Source organism: Magallana gigas, chromosome 6, assembly GCF_963853765.1.
Source record: "Magallana gigas chromosome 6, xbMagGiga1.1, whole genome shotgun sequence".
In the NCBI taxonomy this organism is placed as follows: domain Eukaryota; kingdom Metazoa; phylum Mollusca; class Bivalvia; order Ostreida; family Ostreidae; genus Magallana; species Magallana gigas.
Window position 1 is genome coordinate 16,115,746 of NC_088858.1, and position 21,670 is coordinate 16,137,415.

Here is a 21,670-nt window from a genome sequence, read left to right on the forward strand (position 1 = left end):
TAATTTCTTGATAATTGTAATTACCGATATATCAAAATCCTACCGTAACAGATTATCTTTTACATTTACAATCCAAGTATCATTTTACCACCAGACCAATGGATTATTAGTCTGTTTCATAGGTACGACTCCGTTAGTACAGGTCTCACTAGGACTGTCCAAGAGGTATACTGTGAAAAGTCAGTGTGAGTCAGTTTGAGAGCAAGACTTTTTATAAACCTTTACCAGAAAAAACATAGACAAAGAAGAGATGTAGATTCATTGATTCAATCAACATATATTTAAATGGAGATATGCCCCTCTCCACTGGTTCCTGTGTGGAAGACATCCATTTTTATTTTATTTTTTATTTTTTTAATTAAATCAAGTTGAGGATGTGTAAAAACAATTACTTCCAAGATTATTGTATGACACAATATGAATAATTATTGTGAAGGGAAATTTCCTGACATGCTCCCGAAAATGTCAACATACAAACATTCATAACTGTCACAATTTAGTATATACTCGGTATGTTGAATTAAAGTGTTAGTTTTTATTTATTTTTGTGAGTAACGGCACTCCCTAGAGTGCTATTTTAGGTGACAAGCAGATCGAGTAGGTGTGGTTGATGATTTTATGGCTAAATTATCTGTGGGTGCAAAACAATTACAGACGACCCATAGTCGACGCAGGAAAAGTGACGCACATGGATGCGCAGGCACATGGTGCACTGGTGATATAGTCCATGCAGTTAATTACATCCGTGGTAAAAGGTTCATACTAAAGGGCTGTGTGTGTGTACAGTGGGGCAACAATTGGGGGTCGAATTTTTACATAGGAGTATATTCAGTAAATCTTTAAAAATCTTCTTCTAAAGAATCTTTTGGCAAGAAAAGCTGAAACTTTTATTGAAGCATCGTCAGGTAGTGCATGTAGATTCAAAGTTGTGAAAATCATGACCCGTTGCTAAGTGTGTTGCTAACGCTGAGGGTAATAGAACAGATTATCAACTGTGTCTTCACCAATCAGATTTCAGTATTTAACATGGAAGTATAATAATAAAAGGAATATACCATGTATAGAGTAAATCTTTAAAATCTTCTTATCAAGAACTATTTGGCAAGGAAAGCTGAAACTTATGTGAAAGCATCCTCTGGTAGTGTAGATTGAAAGTTATGAAAATCATGACCTTCAGGGGTAGGGTGGGGCCACAAAAGGTGGTATATAAAATGCAACTTAAACAGCTTTTTTTCTTCATTTTTGTTTATTACTGAGCATAAATAATGGACCAACTAAGGGCGACTTCATTCGCTTTCTGTAACTTCGCCAGAATTTCCCCATCGTGTGCATTAATTTCAACCGATGTTATTTGCTTTTATAGTGATGATTTTTAAAACTTTTAAAATGGTAATTTAAAATTAGTTTATATTTTGTACACCAATTTGGATAGTTTTTTTTAATAAAAATGAAGTCTTTTAAAAAGTTGCCATAGTTCTGACACATTATTATTATGAGGATATAAAAGCATTATTGTTGTTCTTAAAAAAATATTGCAGCGGAAGATCTCAGCATCTTTGTTTGTAGCCATTTGTTCTTTTTTAATGAAGATGAAAATAATGGATGGGCTTTAGCACTTATGCCTGTCAATACATTGATTAGAATTATCATGTGACAACATTGTTCAGTTTTATAGTTTATTCATCAGTCGAGTGAGTAAGGTTTATATGAAACGGATTACAAAATGAATTTACGCCTGGTAAACGACAACCATCTAAATGGAGAATTTTTGAATGTTTTTGATTCGAAAATTGAGTGCATTGAGGTACAATGTCCTTCTTTCACAGATAGGAATTTAAAAAATACAAAACCAAAATACATGTATGCCTAATTAGAGCCCCCATCCTGGCAAACTAAAAAAATAACCGTCGGAACCCCCTGTAAAAAAATGTCTGGATCGACGCATGCTTTTTGCTTCCTTTGTATGTAAATTTAAGAAAAATCTTTGCTGCGCAAAAAAGTGGGGGGGGGGGGGGGGTAGGGGGCAGGCCCCCCCTGCCCCACCCCCACCCCCACCCCCGAATGCTACGTACGTGCCTGACTCATGTTATTCTTTTTAAAAATATTGAAAAGTTACTTTAAAAAAATTGTTTCTAGCATGTTGACAGTACTCATCTCATAAAGTTAATAGCGAGCACAGCCGGCGAGCGAACCGAGTTCTAAGAACCAGTGTGCGCGGGAAAAAGAACGAGCTAACCCTACAGTTCATCAAACAAAATTTTTTGTCTACGTCCCATAATGCTCTCTAATTTTTTCACCCGTGGTGCTATGCCAAAAATGGCCGACTTTTAACTCGTAATTTACGGTGTCTTAAAGTTTGAAGAAACGTTTTGAGTACCGCATATGCTTTGGCGAGACTCAAAAGATTTGTTAGCCTATATGCTTCCATACCTTCGTATTGAGTTGAGATACGTTAACAAAAACGAACAAAGTCATGGATGACGTCACAGTGCTCTCGCGCTATGTTTCCCTCGATAAATTTAGAGGTGGATCAAACATCTGTAATGCGTGTAGATATCTTCATTGAACAATTATTCCTTTCTACTCAGAAAAATTCACAGGAACGAAAACAGATTCCGTACGGTGATTTATAATGGGGAATGTTTACATCTTTTCTCCATTCGGAATACACTTAGAATACATCGCGCAATTTTTTAACGTTATCATTCGGGCTTATTAATGGCTGTTGCAATGCAAATTCTCTGTAGACTTTCAAATTCGGGATGTGAATTGGAACCTAAAGTGGTAGAGGGGGCGTTTCAAAACAGATAATCTGGACATTTTTTATACTAGTGGATGAACTTAGTTTGAGCACAAAGGTATTTACTATTATTGAAATATCAAGCAAAAAGTGGTGGAAGAAAAAACTCGGCACAGAGTATAAATAAAAAGGAATAAAATGGAAAAAGTAGCAGTTAAAAAATTTATGTATATATTGCATATAGTCAAACCATTAAATTTAAAAGTGGGAAATTACACACCTACAAACAGGGACCGGGCACTCTCTCTCTCTCTCTCTGGGAATGGGGGGGGGGGGGGTTGCGTTGTATGTATCATAACCATTAAAATTAGTACCTTTGGCATACTTATTGTAGAGCAATACTCTCTCTCAAAAATTCTTTGACGTTCGAAGACTAGGTTTACAAGGTAAACTAGGTGCAAGGTAGGCCCTATGTGTAATTGTTGCTGCGCTCGCCAGAACGGTAGCACCGTGAAACATATAAAAAGTATATCTGATTTTCCGTTTTTCTTTATATTTTTTTATATTGTCTGTTCGTTCGCTCTAAAACGCGTTCGCCCTTGACGCCGTTCGCTCTAGTTTTCGTGACACCCTTTGGGAGGGGGGGGGGTCTTTTTTGAGTGACGTCACATCCTATTTTTGGAGCACAAAATCGAAAGTAAAAATTATGGCCACAGTTTCGCATTTTTATTATATGTACCTGATACAGTAAACACATGCTAAAGTGTCATATATGTGGATGAAATGGCCGTAAAAAGCTCCTTTAATCACACGAAATGAATGCAATTAATACTCTTACAATTGATATCCCTGAATTAACAGAGTCTCCCCTTTTTCCACCTCTCATGCGAAACTGCCCCTGCACATGGCGGACTCTGGAAGAAATAACAAGAGAACAGATAGAGAGATGACACCCGAGGATTGTAGCCCAGATACATCCTCTTGCGTATCTCCTCAGAAAAAAAGAAACCATTCGGACACTGAAACAGACATAACTTCAGAGACAGATAGTCCAGATTCCGATAGACAATGTAAACGGGTTCATTACGACCAATCGGAAAGTTCTTTGTCGCGGACAGATTCAGAAAGTCCAGTGTTTCTTAAAAATATCCCAAAGTACACGTCTAAATGGACCGAAGAAGTTCTACCGTGTTTAAGAATTCAAGTTGCCCAAGATTTCCCTGATATGCACAATGTATTTCTTCAAGGTTGTCTACATTTTATAGCTGACCCAACGAAATGTGCGGAAATCATGGATCTATTTGTATCAAAGAACGACAATGAACAAATGGTGATTGAGTGTTTTAGGCATGTAATGCAGAATGTTTTCACTTTGCATTGTGATGATATCTCAAATGTCAAATTGGATGAGCTTGGAAAAATGGAAAACATGTTGACAAGTCGTGAATGGATTGATAATTTTGCAGAAAGATCTCAAAACAAGAAATTTTGCAGAAGGTACGTTTGCACAGGGACGTATATACTAACGGGATAGGCAAGTCACAGATACACAAGTCAAGATCTGTAATGAAACAAGATTATTGAACAAGAAATGATTTGCTTTTGCATTCACATAAGTCTTATTCAATATTTTATTCTCAATCTTTCTTTTTCTTAGATTGATTTACATATATTTTTATCCCTTAGAACAGTCATGGTATTGGTCTGACTAGTTTTAAAGTATAATGCATTAATAATTAAAAAAGTTTAACACTACACACCCCTGCGAATGTTATTGTCATTTAGATTTTAGACCACGTGGTTTTATTTGACCCTTTCAGTTTCACAGTAAAAATCGTGCCTCGATCGTGTTTATAGTCTATTTTAAAAAATTTAGGTACTTGTTGTCAAAGATAAATTCTAGACGTATATTGATTTTAAACTTTAAGTTCATTAATGGGTGGATAAAATGTGTTCTAGAAATAAATGTGACAATACAAAAAATAGTTTTTTCTGCTGTTGCAACAATTAAAAAGCGTAGTAGAGATCCCCCCTTGGAATTAATTTTCGATCCATGCCTGACCTAGTAATAACATCAATAGTGAAAGAGACTATACTATTTTATGCAGATTGTTCCTTGAACAGGTCGAGACCACTATATTTTGTGACGTCGGCATAAATTTGCATACTGTTTACTTTTATCGACAAACCAATCAGGTGAATGAGTTGCAAGGCATTGTGGACTACTACAAGTTTCAATGTACACAAAGCGTATTGAAAATATATACCATTTTGAATTGTCCTTTGGAAACTCATTTTGAATGATTTTTCCGAATTTATAAAAGAAATATGGACAATTATGTCTGAACTCCAATTTCTATGCTCACATTTAAAAACTAGATGCTGTCATTAGACAGTAATACCCGCACCAAGTGTTTGCCCCTAAATAATACTGTTTTGTACCAGTTTAATTAAAAATGAAGGCCACATGCAAAGTCCGATAATACATTTAAAAATTATAATTTTCATAACTGAAGGATGAGATCCCTTCCCATATTATAATACACATGAGCAGCACTTTATGTGCAATTTGGGGTTGAACTGTTTGCAGTGAATTTTCAGTTAATCAATAATCTTAACATTTCATGTCATAGAAAGTATAACGGTCTATATAATTATTACATACAAAATTAAAAATTAAATTATGCCCCCTTCCCGTGGCGGTTGCAGGTTTTAGATTTGCTTCTGTGTGCATACATATGTACATCATCGTGTGCACAGATTTAGAGAAGGGGTGGGAGTGAGGGGTCTAAACCCCCCCCCCCTTGAAAATTCATTTATATCAATTGTAAAATTACCAAAAATACACCTTAGACCCCAATGCTCTTACAGACATGTAAACGCTCTAACCCACTGTGCTTCAATGTTAGGTAACATTATATGGGGGGTAAATATTTACGGTAATTAATATTTAATATACTTTATTGTTTATCTCAATAGGAAATATACATCACAATATGCAGGTGTCCTGCACCACCTTAAAGCTGTTATTTACCTAATAAATGGTGCAAGTGGATTTGAAGAATAGGTCATAAAAATGCATGCATGTTACAAATAAAAATAACTGATCTTTGTCTGAAGTTACGTACACAACACAGGTCTGCAGGTATCATTAGCGGGTACTAGTTTTACCCAGCTCTTCGATTAGATGGGTTCGCATGTATACATACAATGATACATGTCTGTGTTTTCCATATGCTGAAAAGGTTTAGTTAAGATCAGCTAAAGGAATTCATTATTGTGTTTTAATTGGATTATCATTATGATGCTGACCAATATAGGTAAGCATAATACATGTAGTAGCAGTAGCACAATATAATGAGATGCCAGCATACATAAGTTCTACTTTCACTTTCTAAATGTGATCTCCCTTTGACAGCATACTGTATCATCATCTTTTAATATTTATAAATAAGCTTATCATCGTTACCTATCCTATCGCATTTGTAAAGTTTCTGTCATTTTAATTGCAAAAGTTATTTTTTTCATTTGTCAGACTTATTTGAGTTGACCCCGTCTTGACCCTGTATAAACAATTTCTTATTAAATTTGTGTATTACATGTAAGTAAGTGTACTAGACACATAATTATCATTTTTATATGAGTTATAATGGGAAGGAAGGAGTATTTCTTTCTTAATGTATTATAATGCATCAAATACAATGTAGGTCATGACCTTATGGGAGTAGCTGTTCTGACCCCACGAAACAGGAAAATACAAAATATCTTCTAATGTCATTATGATGCATCTGATCAAATGGTGTAAAGTACATTAATGACCCCCAGGTGTTGTCTTTAACTCGCTTTGCCCGAGTAAGTGCATAGGAGAGTTGATTAAAATCAACTCCCAATAAAGTATTTTATCTTATTCATATGTTACAGTAGTGTTTGATCCATGTGGGTAATTCCTAGCCTAATGATGTCACTGCTTTGTTTAGGAGACTTTACAATTGCCCGAAATAGGCGAATACACCTGCATATAACATTTTGTTTAAAAACCTTAAAAATTGAATTAAGCAATTTTAAAATGTTAATGTGCATCAGGAGAGAAAAAGCAATCAAGAAATGATTTAAAATTTGCTACTGCACACATGTAAGAATGTATTAAGAAGACTGAATCTTAAGAACCAGGTTAGATTGGGGGGGGGGGGGGTGAATGTGGAGTATAAACATTTATAATTTGAATCATTTATTGTTATTAATTGTAACTTGTCAATGAATACTAGTTATTGATCCCAAGGTACATGTAGAAATATGACCTCTGATCATATCTCAATAGATCATTTATCAATTATGCAAGGTGTCATGTAATTTTTTTGAAGAATAACATTTTTACCAGTTTATAAAAGTTTTTAGACACCCAAATTATATTTTGATTTAATAGATCATTCGACAATTGGGGGGGGGGGGGTGTGTTATATTTGAGTTTGTTTGGGGGTGGGGGTTCCAAGTCATATATTTGACAATTTTTCACTGTAATTTAAAATAAGACTAAACCATACTACAGTCATGAACATGAATAGTATAGAACAAAACACAAACTAATACATGTATATATACATAGGAAGTATTACAAAACATAGATGATTGGGGGGTTATATTTGAGTTTGTTTGGGGGTGGGGGTTCCATTTAGTCATATATTTGACAATTTTTCACTGTAATTTAAAATAAGACTAAACCATACTACAGTCATGAACATGAATAGTATAGAACAAAACACAAACTAATACATGTATATATACATAGGAAGTATTACAAAACATAGATGATTGATCTATATCTGGGTTCTTAAGTTGAATCATATATCATGTACATATTATATGATTGTTTCTTTGTTCAAGGCATTTCAGATGGTATGTAGGTCATGATCCCAAGTGCTCTTCCTGAAATTATCAAATATCATAAAAACCATTGAGATCCCCACCTTAATCCAAAGATATTATTCCTCCTTAGGTCATGGCGCATCAGATCATTATGGCATGTAAGTCATGACCCTAACGGGTGTCAAAAGGGTGTGGGGTCTAACATTGAACCTTGTAGAAAGAATCGTAGACTCCATTTTAAATGGTAACTTGAAAACGGACAAAGATAATAATATAGGGTTTTCATAATCATATATTGACTGTTACTGGCAATATATAGGGTTTATTAGATCTGACCCCTGGGGTCATCCCCACCCCCCAGGAATTTGAAATTACCATATATCTCAGAAATTGTTATAATCATGACCCGTAAACCATATTTATTCATGTTTCTGATGTCAAGGGGCATCAAATGTTATGTAGGTCATGGGCCCTGTGGGTGGCCCTGACCCTCTCAAACAGCAAGTCCCTTAATATCTTCAAAACAGTTGAGATCCCCACCCTTTAACCATATATGTTCTTGTTCCTTGTGTCAAAGGGCATCAAACAGTATGTAGGTCATGGGCCCTGGGGTGGTCATGACCCCCCTGGAACAGGAAGTACAGGAATATCTCGAAAACGGTTGAGATCCCCACCCCTTAACCATATATATTATTGATCCTTAAAGGGCATCAAAAGATATGTAGGTAATGGGCCTCAGGGTTGAATCTAATTTTTCAAAACCGTAATGCACATCTACATTGATCTATGGAACAGTTCCTATCATATCCCAAGATATGATGTGTCTATCCATTAATAAAATCATAAAAGGAGTTCTAGGATCTATGTTTTTTTGAAGTGATAAACGTCAATTTTCTGCTACTTTTTGACTCCCTGGATGAAATTTAAATTTTTAAAACCTTACTGCACATCTATAGAACAGTCCCTATCATATCCCAAGATATGATGTGTCTATCCATTAAATCATAAGAGGAGTTCTGGGATCTATGGGTTTTTTTTGAGTGATAAACATCAATTTTCTGCTACTATTTGACTCCCTGGATGAAATTTAGATTTTTAAAATTTTATTGCACATCTATAGGACAGCCCCAATTATATCCCAAGAGATGACGTAGCTACCCCAAAAGTTGTAAGAGGAGTTCTGGGAACCATACTTTTTTTGCCAAAAAACGTCATTTTTTGTTGCCCACTGATCCCCTTAATAAAAAAAAAATTCTGGAACCTGATCACACTTCAATATGACACCCCCAATCATATTCTAGAAGATCATTTGGCTACTGCAAAAAGAAAATGACGTTTTTGAAACCATTTTTTTGGTTAAAAAACGTCATTTTTTAGCAATTAATTGACCCCCAGGACAAAATTGAAAACTCCGAAACCTTATTGTGCATCTATAGGATACCTTAAAACATATTCCAAGAGATGAATTGTCTACTGTTGAAAATGGAGGAGGAGTTCGAGGAAGAAGGTTTTTTGGTTAAAAAACGTCATTTTTTAGCAATTAATTGACCCCCAGGACTACCAGAAAATTTTTGAAACCTTTTTACAAAACAACATGACACCCCAAATCAAACTCTAAGAGTTCAGATTGCTGGTTTATAAGATGTAAGAGCAGTTTGAGAAAGTAAAACATGACAGATGGATGGACGGACGGACGGAACAGAGTAACAACAATATACCCGAACTTTCTTTAGAAAGTGCGGGTATAAATGGACTTATATCAACCTATTTGAATACCCCATTGTCAATGTTCAAAAGAGAGGTACGTCCTATTGAAATAAAAGCATGCAGTGGGTCCTGTTTTTTTCACGTGATACCCCATATTTGGGACAACATTAGTAGAATGCGCGTTGATATTTTCTTCAGGGACATTCATCAGAATGCTTAACGGACAAACTACTTTATGCTGCATATAGCTTGTGCTTCTGCGTTTGTATATTTGTGCATTTCTACTACCGTAGCTATTCACGTATGTTAAAAATGTACAGTTACCTGTATTTATTTCTAGTGCAGAATGATAAAGTCACCAATACACAAATGTGATGTTTTTTTTTCTTATTTATCATTTTTAAAGCAACAATTAATCAACTAAAACAACAGTATTTTTTAATGTGAGCATGGAACAAAGTTAATGGTACGTAATCTTTCATTTTTTACCTTCTAAAGTAAAAATCAAGATGTACAAACATTCCGGCAAGCAATTAATTATTGTGTATAAAACAGACAAATACTAGTGCGTTTGTTGAATCGTAAACACGTTATAGACCGTCATGCATTGCAACTCATTCACTGGATTGGAGAATCTGTTTGCCGAAAATACTGTCACGTGTTAAATAATGCTATCCATATAAGGTAGTGTACCCGACCTGTTGAAAATACTATTTTATGCAGAATGTTCCTTGAAAATGGCTCGACATACTAAGCTTTTATGCAAAAAATTCACTCATTATTTTTTTTAAAAATATGGCTATGATTTTATTTAGCAACCCAATGTTTATATTTTCAACCACTCTACACGTGGTTGAACACGAACGATTACTCTGTTCTGAATATCATCGTTTAATTTAAATAACCGCTAGATGGTGAAAAAAGACATACTTCTTAAAAGATTTTGATGTTTTAACATAAATCAAAGTAGGATATGATATGAAAATTGACCAGTACTTACGTATTTTGAGAATATTATCCGAACACTTATACTTCCGCTCGAAATTTCACAGGAACTGAACACATCTCTGTGAAGTCTTGTGAACTTTCATTCGAGCACCTCTGGATTTATTACATACTTAGCAACGATAAAGAAAACATTCCGAAAACATTAGCAGGGGTGTACAGGTCGGCCATGAGTTTCAGGTGTGCAATCAGGTGTAACGAAATTGAAAGTTGTTGTATATACCAGGTACCTGTGTTACAGAGCCTATTTACAAGCATTGTTCAGCTTTAAAATTGTTGCTCTGTTTGCCTAGTTTTGGGAGCATTGATAGCCATTTCTAAGTTCTACAGGTCCTAACTTCACCAAACTTGCATGAATTGTGGTTCTTGTATCAATTATTGTAAACATTGGCATTTCTTAGTAGAAATAGATAGTTGAAAACATTAGGTACATTTAAATGGGCACATATCCCACTTGGACACAAAGAATTTAGCTAGATTGGTTATTATTATAGTCCAGTTAATATTTCGTGACAAGATGATAATATAAAGCAGGGGTTCTTTATATTTCAATGGACTACTCTATAATGTGTTTCTATTTAGTATGTGGCCCATGGGCCTCTTGTTTAACAGAAATGTGAATGCCTTAAGGTTATCCGTAGGGGTGCAATGATACACTTGCCCCACGATACAATATGTATCACGATACAGACCTTATGATATGATACGTATCATGATACTTTTGATGTGCTTTTGATGTGCTTTTAAAAAATAACAAATAAACAATTAAGCATGCATATTTTGGTATTTTCCACATATTTTTCCTGATCAGCTGTATAAATATCAGAATGTCAACATGATCTGCATAAGGTAAAAATCTAATGTTGACATCAACATTGTTATTTCAACATTGACAACAATTAAATTATTTATGCTATATTTATAGATGTAATTAATTTTCTAAAAACGAAATATTAAATGACTAGGGTGAACATTATTTTAATTACATTTTTGTACATCTAGGAATGTGGCAATAACTTCTTACGAAACTGACAAATGTATGGATAATGCCGTTTTATATGTTGTTTATATTACAAAACCGAAAATGTTACCATATCAAGATTTATGGGATGCACTGTAGCAAGGGGCAAAATTGAATAATGCTTGAATAATGCTTCTTACGAAACAGACAAATGGATGGATAATGCCGTTTTATATGATGTGCAATACGCATGTTGTTTGTTAGTAGGAAAACGTCTGCAAAATAGTGCTTGCATGTAGAAACACTCGATATGGGAACTTTGTTAACCAATTTGTTTATATTACAAAACCGAAAATGTTACCATATCGAAGATTTATGGGATGCACTGTAGCAAGGGGCAAAATTGAATAATGCGAAGCACGTTTTTCAACACCGCAACCATTTTGAAAATATAATTTTCAAACCGAATGGGATGAATAAAAATTTTCCGGATCGAAATACCGAACCGCGGTATAGCCTACAGTATCGTGACATTGAACCGTAGCATATTTTTACCGTGATATACCGTCTCACGGTTTATCGTTGCACCCTTAGTTATCCGAGATTTAAACGACTCTAAACCCCAAATTTTATATTATGACATGTGCAGGGGAGACTAGCTCTGATAGTAAATTAAAGTGTTATAAGAATAATAGAAGCAAGTTTGGATATTGCACTTAAACCACTTTTGTACATTGTATCATGCATAGCTCTGACCCTTTTACCTCAGAAGTTAAATTGCAGATACCTAATTAATATAAAAATGAACATGTATTATAACATAATTATGAAATATATTAGTGAAGATTCGCTCAAGATTACATGTATAGTACATGTATTAGGCATTCGTCAAATTTTGCTATTAGCGCACACATTACGCATCAAGCTACTTTGTTAAAGATCTACAACATGTACAAAAAACTTATCTTTGACACAGAGGAATTAAATCAATTTAATTTTCAGAATTGAACATATTTTTACAGAGTTTTTAAGGATCTTGCAAAGAAACTTCAGCAGTTTGTGTGGCAGCTGATGCACATGGTGAGGAAATCACAGAATCAAGGGAAAGAAATAAGTGAAGGAATGTACCAGGAATTGTTTGTGCTCTTTGCCAAAACATTCAATCTTAATATCTTGTAAGTATTTGATAAAAACTGTTCTAACTTATAAATGCATTATATTATTCAAGAGATGAAATATGTATGATATATACTAATATTAAATGAGAGAATTTGGCGCATACATATTTTAACGCAAACGCAAGTGCCAATACATTGGTGCAATTAAATTTTAGTGCACGCATCTTTTATTTCTAAAAGATTTAATAAAATATTTTCTTGTTTGATTTACGGTTACCCTCATTTTTACATTTTTTACATTTTTACCTTGAGGCACATGAAATTGAAATGACACATGGAGAAGCCCAATTTTGAAGGTGCTAATGATAGATAATAATAAGCAATAAAATTGTATATAATTCCCGTTGAAGCAGAGCTTACTCCATTACCCTTACTGTGTACCTATGTAAGTGTGTTGTGTAAACAAACAGAATTGACCATCTTAATTACGTAAGTGCACACTTTTTAGGATAAGGAGGACTGGGTTATGGTTTTGTAACTCAAGATATTTAATATATGTACGTTGTTGGCGCACTACATATTCAAGCGCTTAAGAGCAGTTGCGCCAAAGGCAATAAAATTTGTAGTGTGCCATATTTTCTCATTTTTAACAGTATATGATACTGTAACAATATTATATCATATGATACATTGTTATACCCCGGTAAAATAGTTACTATATAACTCTATATGAAGAAAAGTCTAGCATTTTGACTGTTGGACTGGAACTGTTAGATTGGAACTGTTAAAATCGACTGTTAAAAAGACTGTTGACCGGTGACGTCACATTCAGCGAAAACGTGTTAATGATCAGAAGGGGTATAACAAAACAGTTGTTGACTGTGTCTCGAGCAACAGTTAATCTGTCGGACCTTGAAGAAGGGAGGGCATATTGCTTTGCTGCTGTCTGTCTGTTGGTGGGTCAGTATGTTGTTTCACCAACAGTTTCTGTCTCCGCTCATTTTCTTTGCAGAGGATTAATATATTGAAATGAAATTTGGTATACATGTTTGTCATGATAATATCTAAGTCAAACTCGATGTTGAGTACAATCGAACAATTTTTGACAAAGATATGCCCCTTAGACAGAAAAAAATTCCAATTATTTACAGTTTCCATTCATTTTCTTCCCAGAGGTTGTACTTGCTGAAATGAAATTTGGTGTCAGATTTATCATAATAGTATCAAGGTCAAGTTTGATTTTGGGTACAATCAAACAATTTTTGACAGAGTTATGTGCCTTGGACCTAAAAAAAATTCCAATTATTTGCAGTTTCTGTGTTTTTTTCTTTGCAGAGGTAGTACCTACTGATATGAAATTTGGTAAACAAATTTATCTACATCAAGTTTAATAATTTTGGTAAAATCAAAGAATTTTTTAGAAAGTTATGCGCCTTGGACTTAGAAAAATTCCAATTATTTGCAGTTTTTGTTCATTTTTTTTGCAGAAGTTTTCCAAGGGAGGTGCATAAGTGTTTTACAAACATCTCTTGTTTGGGGATTTCACAGTGATATATTGAACCTTAGTTCATGATATTGAAGCAATATCAAAATATTACAGTAAAACTTGTTGAATCCGGATGTTGTGCATTAAGACTTGTTGTCCATTCCGGTGAATTTATTCAGTGCCTTGACATCTTATCATTTTTAGAGCTGAAACGAATACCCAAAATCAATATTCGAATATTCGTGACTGCTATTCTATTCGTATTCGAATATTCGTAGACGTCATTTGCAATGTATTATGCATGTTTGTTACCTTGTATGACCGTATTAATTTATGTGTAGGTTACGTAAACACCTCAGTTCGATGTTGGTACATGTAGTCATTTAATAAACTTTCTCCGTTGTATTTGGTGTGCATTCTTTTATGCAAATGATATCTCAATCAACTACAATCGAAAAATAACTTTAATATACTGCAGTTGTAAGGACCCAACTCCTGTCGATACGTACACAAAGCTTTCCGCCATGTTTGATTATAGTATTTTAAAAAACCAATAACGACATCAATTCCGGAAACGTTCCGTTTATTTCAAATTGAAGAAAATAATATCGACGTATCTAAATAGATTAAGAAACCGTCGATATACATCATAATACATTACTTTGAACTTACCTAGTGATTCATGTAGATATATGCTGCAAACTAGCAATTAAAATAATAATACAGAATTTCTGTATTCTGTAATAAATCATTTAACAATGTCAGGTAAATGAAAAAAAATACGTAAACTTGCACAGAGAAAGGATCTAACTTTTGTTTTAACAAATGATCTTTAATCATCTTCATCATTATCTGGCTCAAGTAATGGAAGGGGTGGCAAACTTTCTTTCTTACTCAGACTTGGTGGCTCACTGGCTCGCTCTTGTTTGACTTCAAGTGCGCTCGTGGAAGCAGAATTTTTGTCGTCAGGAAGAACTGATTCCTCTGCGCTGTCGACTTCGGTTTTAGTCGAGCTTAATACAGATCTTAAGAATACCAATTGATTAACTGTGTCGGGGTCCAGACTTGCTCGCTTTTTCGTAACAATATTCCCAGTATCCGAGAAGACGCGCTCTGAGGGAACGGACGTGCCGGGTATACAAAGAAAAAACTTTGCAATGGGCGGCAGTTTTTTGTAGCTATCTGCTTTATTTTTCCACCAGTCTAAAGGATCGGCATTTCCCTTTACCGCTGTCTCTCTGACGAACATTTCATACTCTTGTACAAGAGATTTTTCCGCATCTACTTCTTCGCCCGTTAAATCGACTAGATCGCATAGCATTGACCTCAGCCTTGTTACTCTCTGCATTGTCAGTATTTTCCGATTTTACCGCAACCGGCGATTCCACTGGTACTTGTTCTGTTTGGGTGTCAAATTTTTATGGCGTCGAGCGAAGCTCGAAAGCCATCTAGGGATCGTACGTCCGGAAGTTACATTTTTAGGAGCCAAACAACTCAAATGAGTGCAAAGTTTTCGTATGTGTTTCAAGAAAAATAGATGACATACTTCAATTTCGAGCAGAACTGTACGTCAACAAAACAAGTTTGCAGATTCGAAATGGTTGCCGTCTTTAAAAATGTTCACATTTTATTGAAAACAATATGTCTCGGTTTCAGCGGATGAATACACTAGCACCGAGACACATGCGATAGCTGGGCTTACATACTCAATTTGGTTATGAAATGTACTAGCCTGCAAAATAGATGATTTTGTATCCATATCGAAAATTGACAATGCACAAATGTTTGATCTTGTAGAAACAAAACTTCCTAATCGAGCGATAAGTACATCTACATAAACCAACTAGTGAACTACTTTCACTTTGTAAACAACGTGAATGGGTGCTTTCTTTTATCTACCCCCGATCTTTTCGGCCCGTGTCATTTGGATCCTTGTGAATTTTAGATGAAATTGATAATAAGAGACAGAGTGGTTATCAGCAGTATACAATATATAGAACTAAACACAATAATAATTTAAATATTTATTTCCATATAAATAGAGAAAAAAAATCTAAAAAATTTTTAACTCCTAAGATATTACTATAAACTTAAATTTTCAATTGAAATTCAAAACTTTTTAAGAATTAGGTGAGCAAATTTGTAATGAATTGTAATTTTATTAGTTATGTGATAAATAACATTTTCTATTTTTTTTGAAAAAAATTTTTTTTTGATAATTTATGGAAAACAAAATACCAGCTTTTGAACTTGGTCATTTTTTGGCAAAATATTGCATATAGGGTACCATCATTGTATGGATAAGTCCTCCTACAGTTTTCAAAATAGGAAGTTGTTCTTTTGCAGATCAATTAAACATATATCAGAGGTATGCATATTGCTAGGATTTTGATTTTCGATAATTTATGAAAATAATACCAGCTTTTGAACTTGGTCATTTTTTGGCAAAATATTGCATATAGGGTACCCTCATTGTACGGATAAGTCCTCCTACAGTTTTCAAAATAGGAAGTTGTTCTTTTGCAGATCAGTTATACATATATCAGAGGTATGCATATTGCTAGGATTTTGATTTTCGATAATTTATGAAAAAAATACCAGCTTTTGAACTTTGTCATTTTTTGGCAAAATATTGCATATAGGGTACCCTCATTGTACGGATAACTCCTCCTACAGTTTTCAAAACAGGAAGTTGTTCTTTTGCAGATCAATTACACATATATCAGAGGTATGCATATTGTTAGGATTTTGATTTTCGATAATTTATGAAAAAAATACCAGCTTTTGAACTTAGTCATTTTTGGCAAAATATTGCATATAGGGTACCCTCATTGTACGGATAACTCCTCCTACAGTTCTCAAGATAGGAAATTTTTCTTTTGCAGATCAGTTATACATATATCAGAGGTGTGCTTATTGCTAGGAGTTTGGTTACTGATAATTTATGAAAAAAAATTGCTTGTATTTTGGTTACTGATAATTTATGAAAAAAAAATTATGTCATTTTTTGGCAAAATATTGCATATGATATAGCGTACCCTCATTGTACGGATAACTCCTCTTACAGTTTTCAAGATAAGAAGTTGTTCTTTTGCAGATCAATTATACATATATCAGAGGTGTGCATATTGCTAGGATTTTGATTACTGATAATTTGTGAAAAAAAAACCAGCTTTTGAAGTTAGTCAATTTTTAGCAAAATATTGCATATAGGGTTACCTCATTGTACAGATAACTATTCCTACAGTTTTATAGATAAAAAGTTTTTCTTTTGCAGATTAATTGTACATGTATCAGAGGTGTGAATACTTTTAGGATTTTTATTTCTGATTATTTATGAAAAAAATACCAGCTTTTGAACTTAGTCTTTTTTTAGCAAAATATTGCATATGAGGTACTTTATTTCACTGGATATGGGTTGACATGGATTATGGATACAGTTCACATATAAAAAGAAAACCCAGTTAGCTGTCTCATTGACAGCTTTTCACTTGTTTAAAAAATTATTTAGGTTTTTACTCTTCAAATTAACTTTAACTCGACGCCATTGTGGCCCTTCAGGCCTTTGATTCTATGTTTGATTTGACGAGATTCCTCTGCTCATCTGTCATGAATTTCAGGGACTTGTAACGTGGGTCAAGTGCGCACGTAAGAACGGCATGGTGTGTTGCTAAATCATGATCGCTCTTGGGAAACCGAGACGACAGATCTTTGGTAACTGCTTCCTTAAACTTAACGAGAACAGTGCTGTCTTCTCCCTGCACATTCAAATGATTTTTAAGAAGACCAATAACAATAGGGTAAACCATGCTGAGAGTTGGGAAACTGGTTCCACTTATTGTAGTTGTAGCAACCTGAAGTGGTTTTAAGACTGGCACTAAGTCCTCAATGACTTTCCAGACCTGATCAGGTAATTCTAGGATTCTCGCATCGGAAGGACTTGTAATGGTGTTGTTGTGCAGGACTGCAAAAATAGCAAGGCGCTGCTCTATGAGCCTTTCGAACATTATATATGTAGCATTCCACCTGGTTGGGACATCTTGAAGTAGTGTGTGTTGTGGTAAATCTAACTGCCTCTGGCGAGATTTGAGCTCATTAGAGGCCAGGGAACTTCTTTTAAAATGGCCGACAAGTTTTCTGGCCGCTGCTGCTGCACTAGAAATTTCCTTGATTTTAAGTCCAGCTTTCACACTTAGCTGCAGAGTATGCGCAAAGCAACGAATATGTGGCCAGTCGAGGTGTGTTGTCATAGTTACCATATTGGCGGCATTATCAGTTGTGATGCCTGACACTGGTGTATTGGAGATCCCAAAGTCCTCTACAATACATTTGATTTCATTCGCAAGGTTTTCCCCGGTGTGATGATTTTTTACCTCTATCGTAGCCAAGACATAGTAACGAAGTTGCCACATGCTATCAATAAAATGAGCTGTCAGGGTTAGGTACCCCTCTGTTGCACAAGATGTCCACGTGTCAGTGGTGAAAGCTAATGATGATTGTGACTGTAATTCAGTCGCTACTGTTTGCTTTAATGAGCCGTAGTAATAATTAGTGTAATTTTTCATGGTGGTGTGTGAAGGCACTACGTATGTTGGGTCAAGTGAGTGGACAACATTTCTAAACCCTACTCCGTTTACAATGCTAAGGGGGCGTAGATCTCTAGCACATATCTCGACCAGATACTTAGTAGTTAATTACCAACTTTCTCGCGACTTCGGTTTTTTCTTGCTAAATTGCAGCGTTGATTGAGATCTTAATGGCCTCTTTTTACCGCGGTCATTATCACTAAAAGAAAATATGGAATCAAATTAATTGAGCATACATACAATACCTACAAACGATTTATTTTAACAATTTTATTAAAAAAATTTAATAGCTAAAAACGCCAAAATGTTTTACTAGCTAAAATCGCCAGGTTGAAACAACGAATGGCATTTTTTGTCGACAACTCTTGTTAATAAACTCAAGTAAAAATAAAATTATCACTGCGTTATTCACACTAGCTCAAACATATTTTTCAGTATATCATGCTATAATTCATTCATCGTATAAATTGTTCTAATAAATATGAATCGAAAAATCCAGATTTTTTCTACCCGAGCGATTTAAACTCTGCTTTTACTTCCAATGTAAACAAGTATGGCAGTTCGGAGAAATGATAAATTTTACAAACCATGAGGCCGACGGGTGCTTGCCTTTAAGGTGATTAATAAGGTTTGATGTCGTGCCTTTATAAATAAGGCTAGGTGTGCAGACAGGACATAATTTACAAATGGCTTTGTCGTTGGTTTCGTTCAACGTGAAATGCTCCCACACCCAGCTTCTCTTTTCCATCGTGACGAAATAACACGATGCTGCATCGTTTACAGCAATGCATACGGGTATTAAACATGTGACCGAATATTCGAATGCTAAATATCTTTTCGAATATTAGAAATTTACTATTCATTCGCGAATATTCGACCATTCGTTTCAGCTCTAATCATTTTATGTTCAAATAATGTTGTTGCTATCTGGATCTTGTCTATTTGGCTGCAATGAAAAGAACCGACCGCTTATAATAAATGTTAGTTATCTCTTGTAATCCTGCCACTCATCAATCAGCCTTATGCGTAATATAATTACTGCTTAATTATCAATGAATTTTCCTGTCATTGCTATTGTTTTAAACAACTGTGAATAAATCAAAACTAGCAATTCATTTCAGTTTATACCATTAAGTCTTGTTATTAATAAGACCAAAATTAGATTAAAAGTGGTGGTTTTGTATTATACTTCACACCATATACCATAGGCCATGATTCTGAATACCGCGGGACTGCCGATAATGTTTGTATTGTGCGTTATACGGTTACAATTACAGAGTTATATTTTATTCTGTCAAAATGCTCCATTCTTTATCAAATTCTTATGTATTTGAAAATTAATCCTTTGTTCCCAGCACCAGTTCTCGCTATTACATAATCAGTCACCTGTTGACTTGTCGCGTGGTCAATGTTTGTTTAACGATTTCCAGTGGATCATGCACTTATCCAGTGTCAGACCTCTCAGGTTAATCAGGTGTTTGAAAGTTTATCAATTATGATGATTTGATTAAAAAAGTTTTTCCATTGTAGTATCCCATTATGCAATTATTATTTTCCAAATAGAATATGAAAATTGGTACCACAATCACAATCAAGGAGGGTTAAATACTTAGTCTAATATATTTCAGAAGAATTGAAAATTTTGCATGAAAAGATGATCAAGACCTACTGCATTAAATACTAGAATTTATTGTCAACAATGTCCTCTAAACCGGATGTTGCTTAATCCAGGCGATTTTATTCAGAACCATTCTTTGCTAGATTAGACAAATTTTACTGAATATGGCATGGCACTCGGTGTTTCCCCTCTTCTTATAGCAAATTCGATGCTTAGTACAACTAACTGAAACAAAGATTTTCTTTCATTAAGAAGAATATAACGATATTCCACAGGTGTCGTACTGTATTCATTTTTTTTTTAGATTTTCTTACCAAATTGCACAACTTTGGATACAGATTAAAAATTCAAATACACTTTAGAAAAAAATCCTCTTGACATCTTTAAAAACAACTTTTTATTGTTGGCATCCTCTAATTGTGTAGATTCAACATGTTCAAACTATGATACATGCGATAATGAAGGCCCACAATGGGTGCTGATTTTTAAACTGATACATCTTTAAAAATATATGAATTTTTTTTAAAAATATTTTTAGATCTATTACTGTGCAAAACCCGTAGGAAATAATATACCAGTGTTATATATGATTTATATATCACAATATATTTTCATCCCCACCCCTCTGTAAAATATTAAATCTTACATCAGAAAATTATGGTACTTAACTTAAAGCTGAACACTGCTTGTAAATAGGCACCGTCACACAGATACCTGGTATATAAACCCTTCGATTTCGTTACACCCGATTGCACACCTGAACCTCATGGCCGACATGTAGTATTCCTTTCGTGGTCTTTAGATTTTATGCATTTTTTTCTTATCTTATGTTCATTTTCTGTTCGTGAATAATACATTTACCAATTTATTTGATGTTAGTATTCTCCTGGCTTCAAAAAGTGCGTAAAATTTGATAATTTCATCGCGACCGGGTAACACGGGGAGGCAAAATGTACGTCCACACAGGTGAGACCTCTACAGCGAAGTACTTTGAACTGTTTAGAGGTCTATCCCTTATATAAGGGTTGTAGGGACAGCAGTGATTAAAGAGAAATATGGCGGACAGTGCCTATTTACGAGCGGTGTTCAGCTTTAAATTCAACTATTCATAATTATAATATATTTAAAGTGTTTTTAGTCTAAGAAGTTCGCCACGGTTGTTCAGGTGAGCAATGTGACCCATGGGCCTCTTGTTATTGTTTTCTTCTTTTGTTTTTTAGCTCACATGAGTTGAAACCATTTTGTCCGTCGTTCCTCTGTAAACTATTTACATTTTGAACTTCTTCTCTAAAACCGCTTGGCCAATTTAAACCAGATTTGGCACAAAGCATCCTTATGGTAAGGCGAATATAAATTGCAGAGATGAAAGACCGATCTTTACTCAAAACGGAGAAAACCTCGAAACTGTAGAAAAAGGGGGGTGCATTTTTAAAAAATCTTTTTCTTCTAAAGAACTACTGAGTCAAATTTAATGCAATTTAAGATTTTAAATCATCTTTATGGAAAGGAAAATATAAATTGCAAAAAGTATGAGAAATGGGTCAATCTGACAAAAATGAATTTGGTTGTTGTGGAACAGTTTGCGT

General features: G+C 34.5%; 3 protein-coding genes across 6 annotated transcripts in view; 2 read left to right on the forward strand and 1 right to left on the reverse strand.

Moving 5' to 3' along the window:
* LOC136276615 (plasminogen-like) overlaps positions 1-21,670 on the reverse strand; it is a 323,562-nt gene that overhangs the window by 150,453 nt on the left and 151,439 nt on the right. The window lies entirely within an intron of this gene.
* LOC136269712 (serine/threonine-protein phosphatase 6 regulatory ankyrin repeat subunit B-like) overlaps positions 1-21,670 on the forward strand; it is a 267,148-nt gene that overhangs the window by 142,354 nt on the left and 103,124 nt on the right. The window lies entirely within an intron of this gene.
* Positions 3,648-21,670, forward strand: part of LOC136276030 (uncharacterized) — a 55,905-nt gene continuing 37,882 nt past the window's right edge. For all 3 annotated transcript variants that reach the window (XM_066086712.1, XM_066086713.1, XM_066086711.1), the window contains exons 1-2: positions 3,648-4,237; positions 12,299-12,451. In XM_066086712.1, coding sequence (XP_065942784.1) covers positions 3,687-4,237; positions 12,299-12,451 — 704 coding nt within the window. In that variant the 5' untranslated portion in view covers positions 3,648-3,686. The remainder of the gene's footprint in view (positions 4,238-12,298; positions 12,452-21,670) is intronic.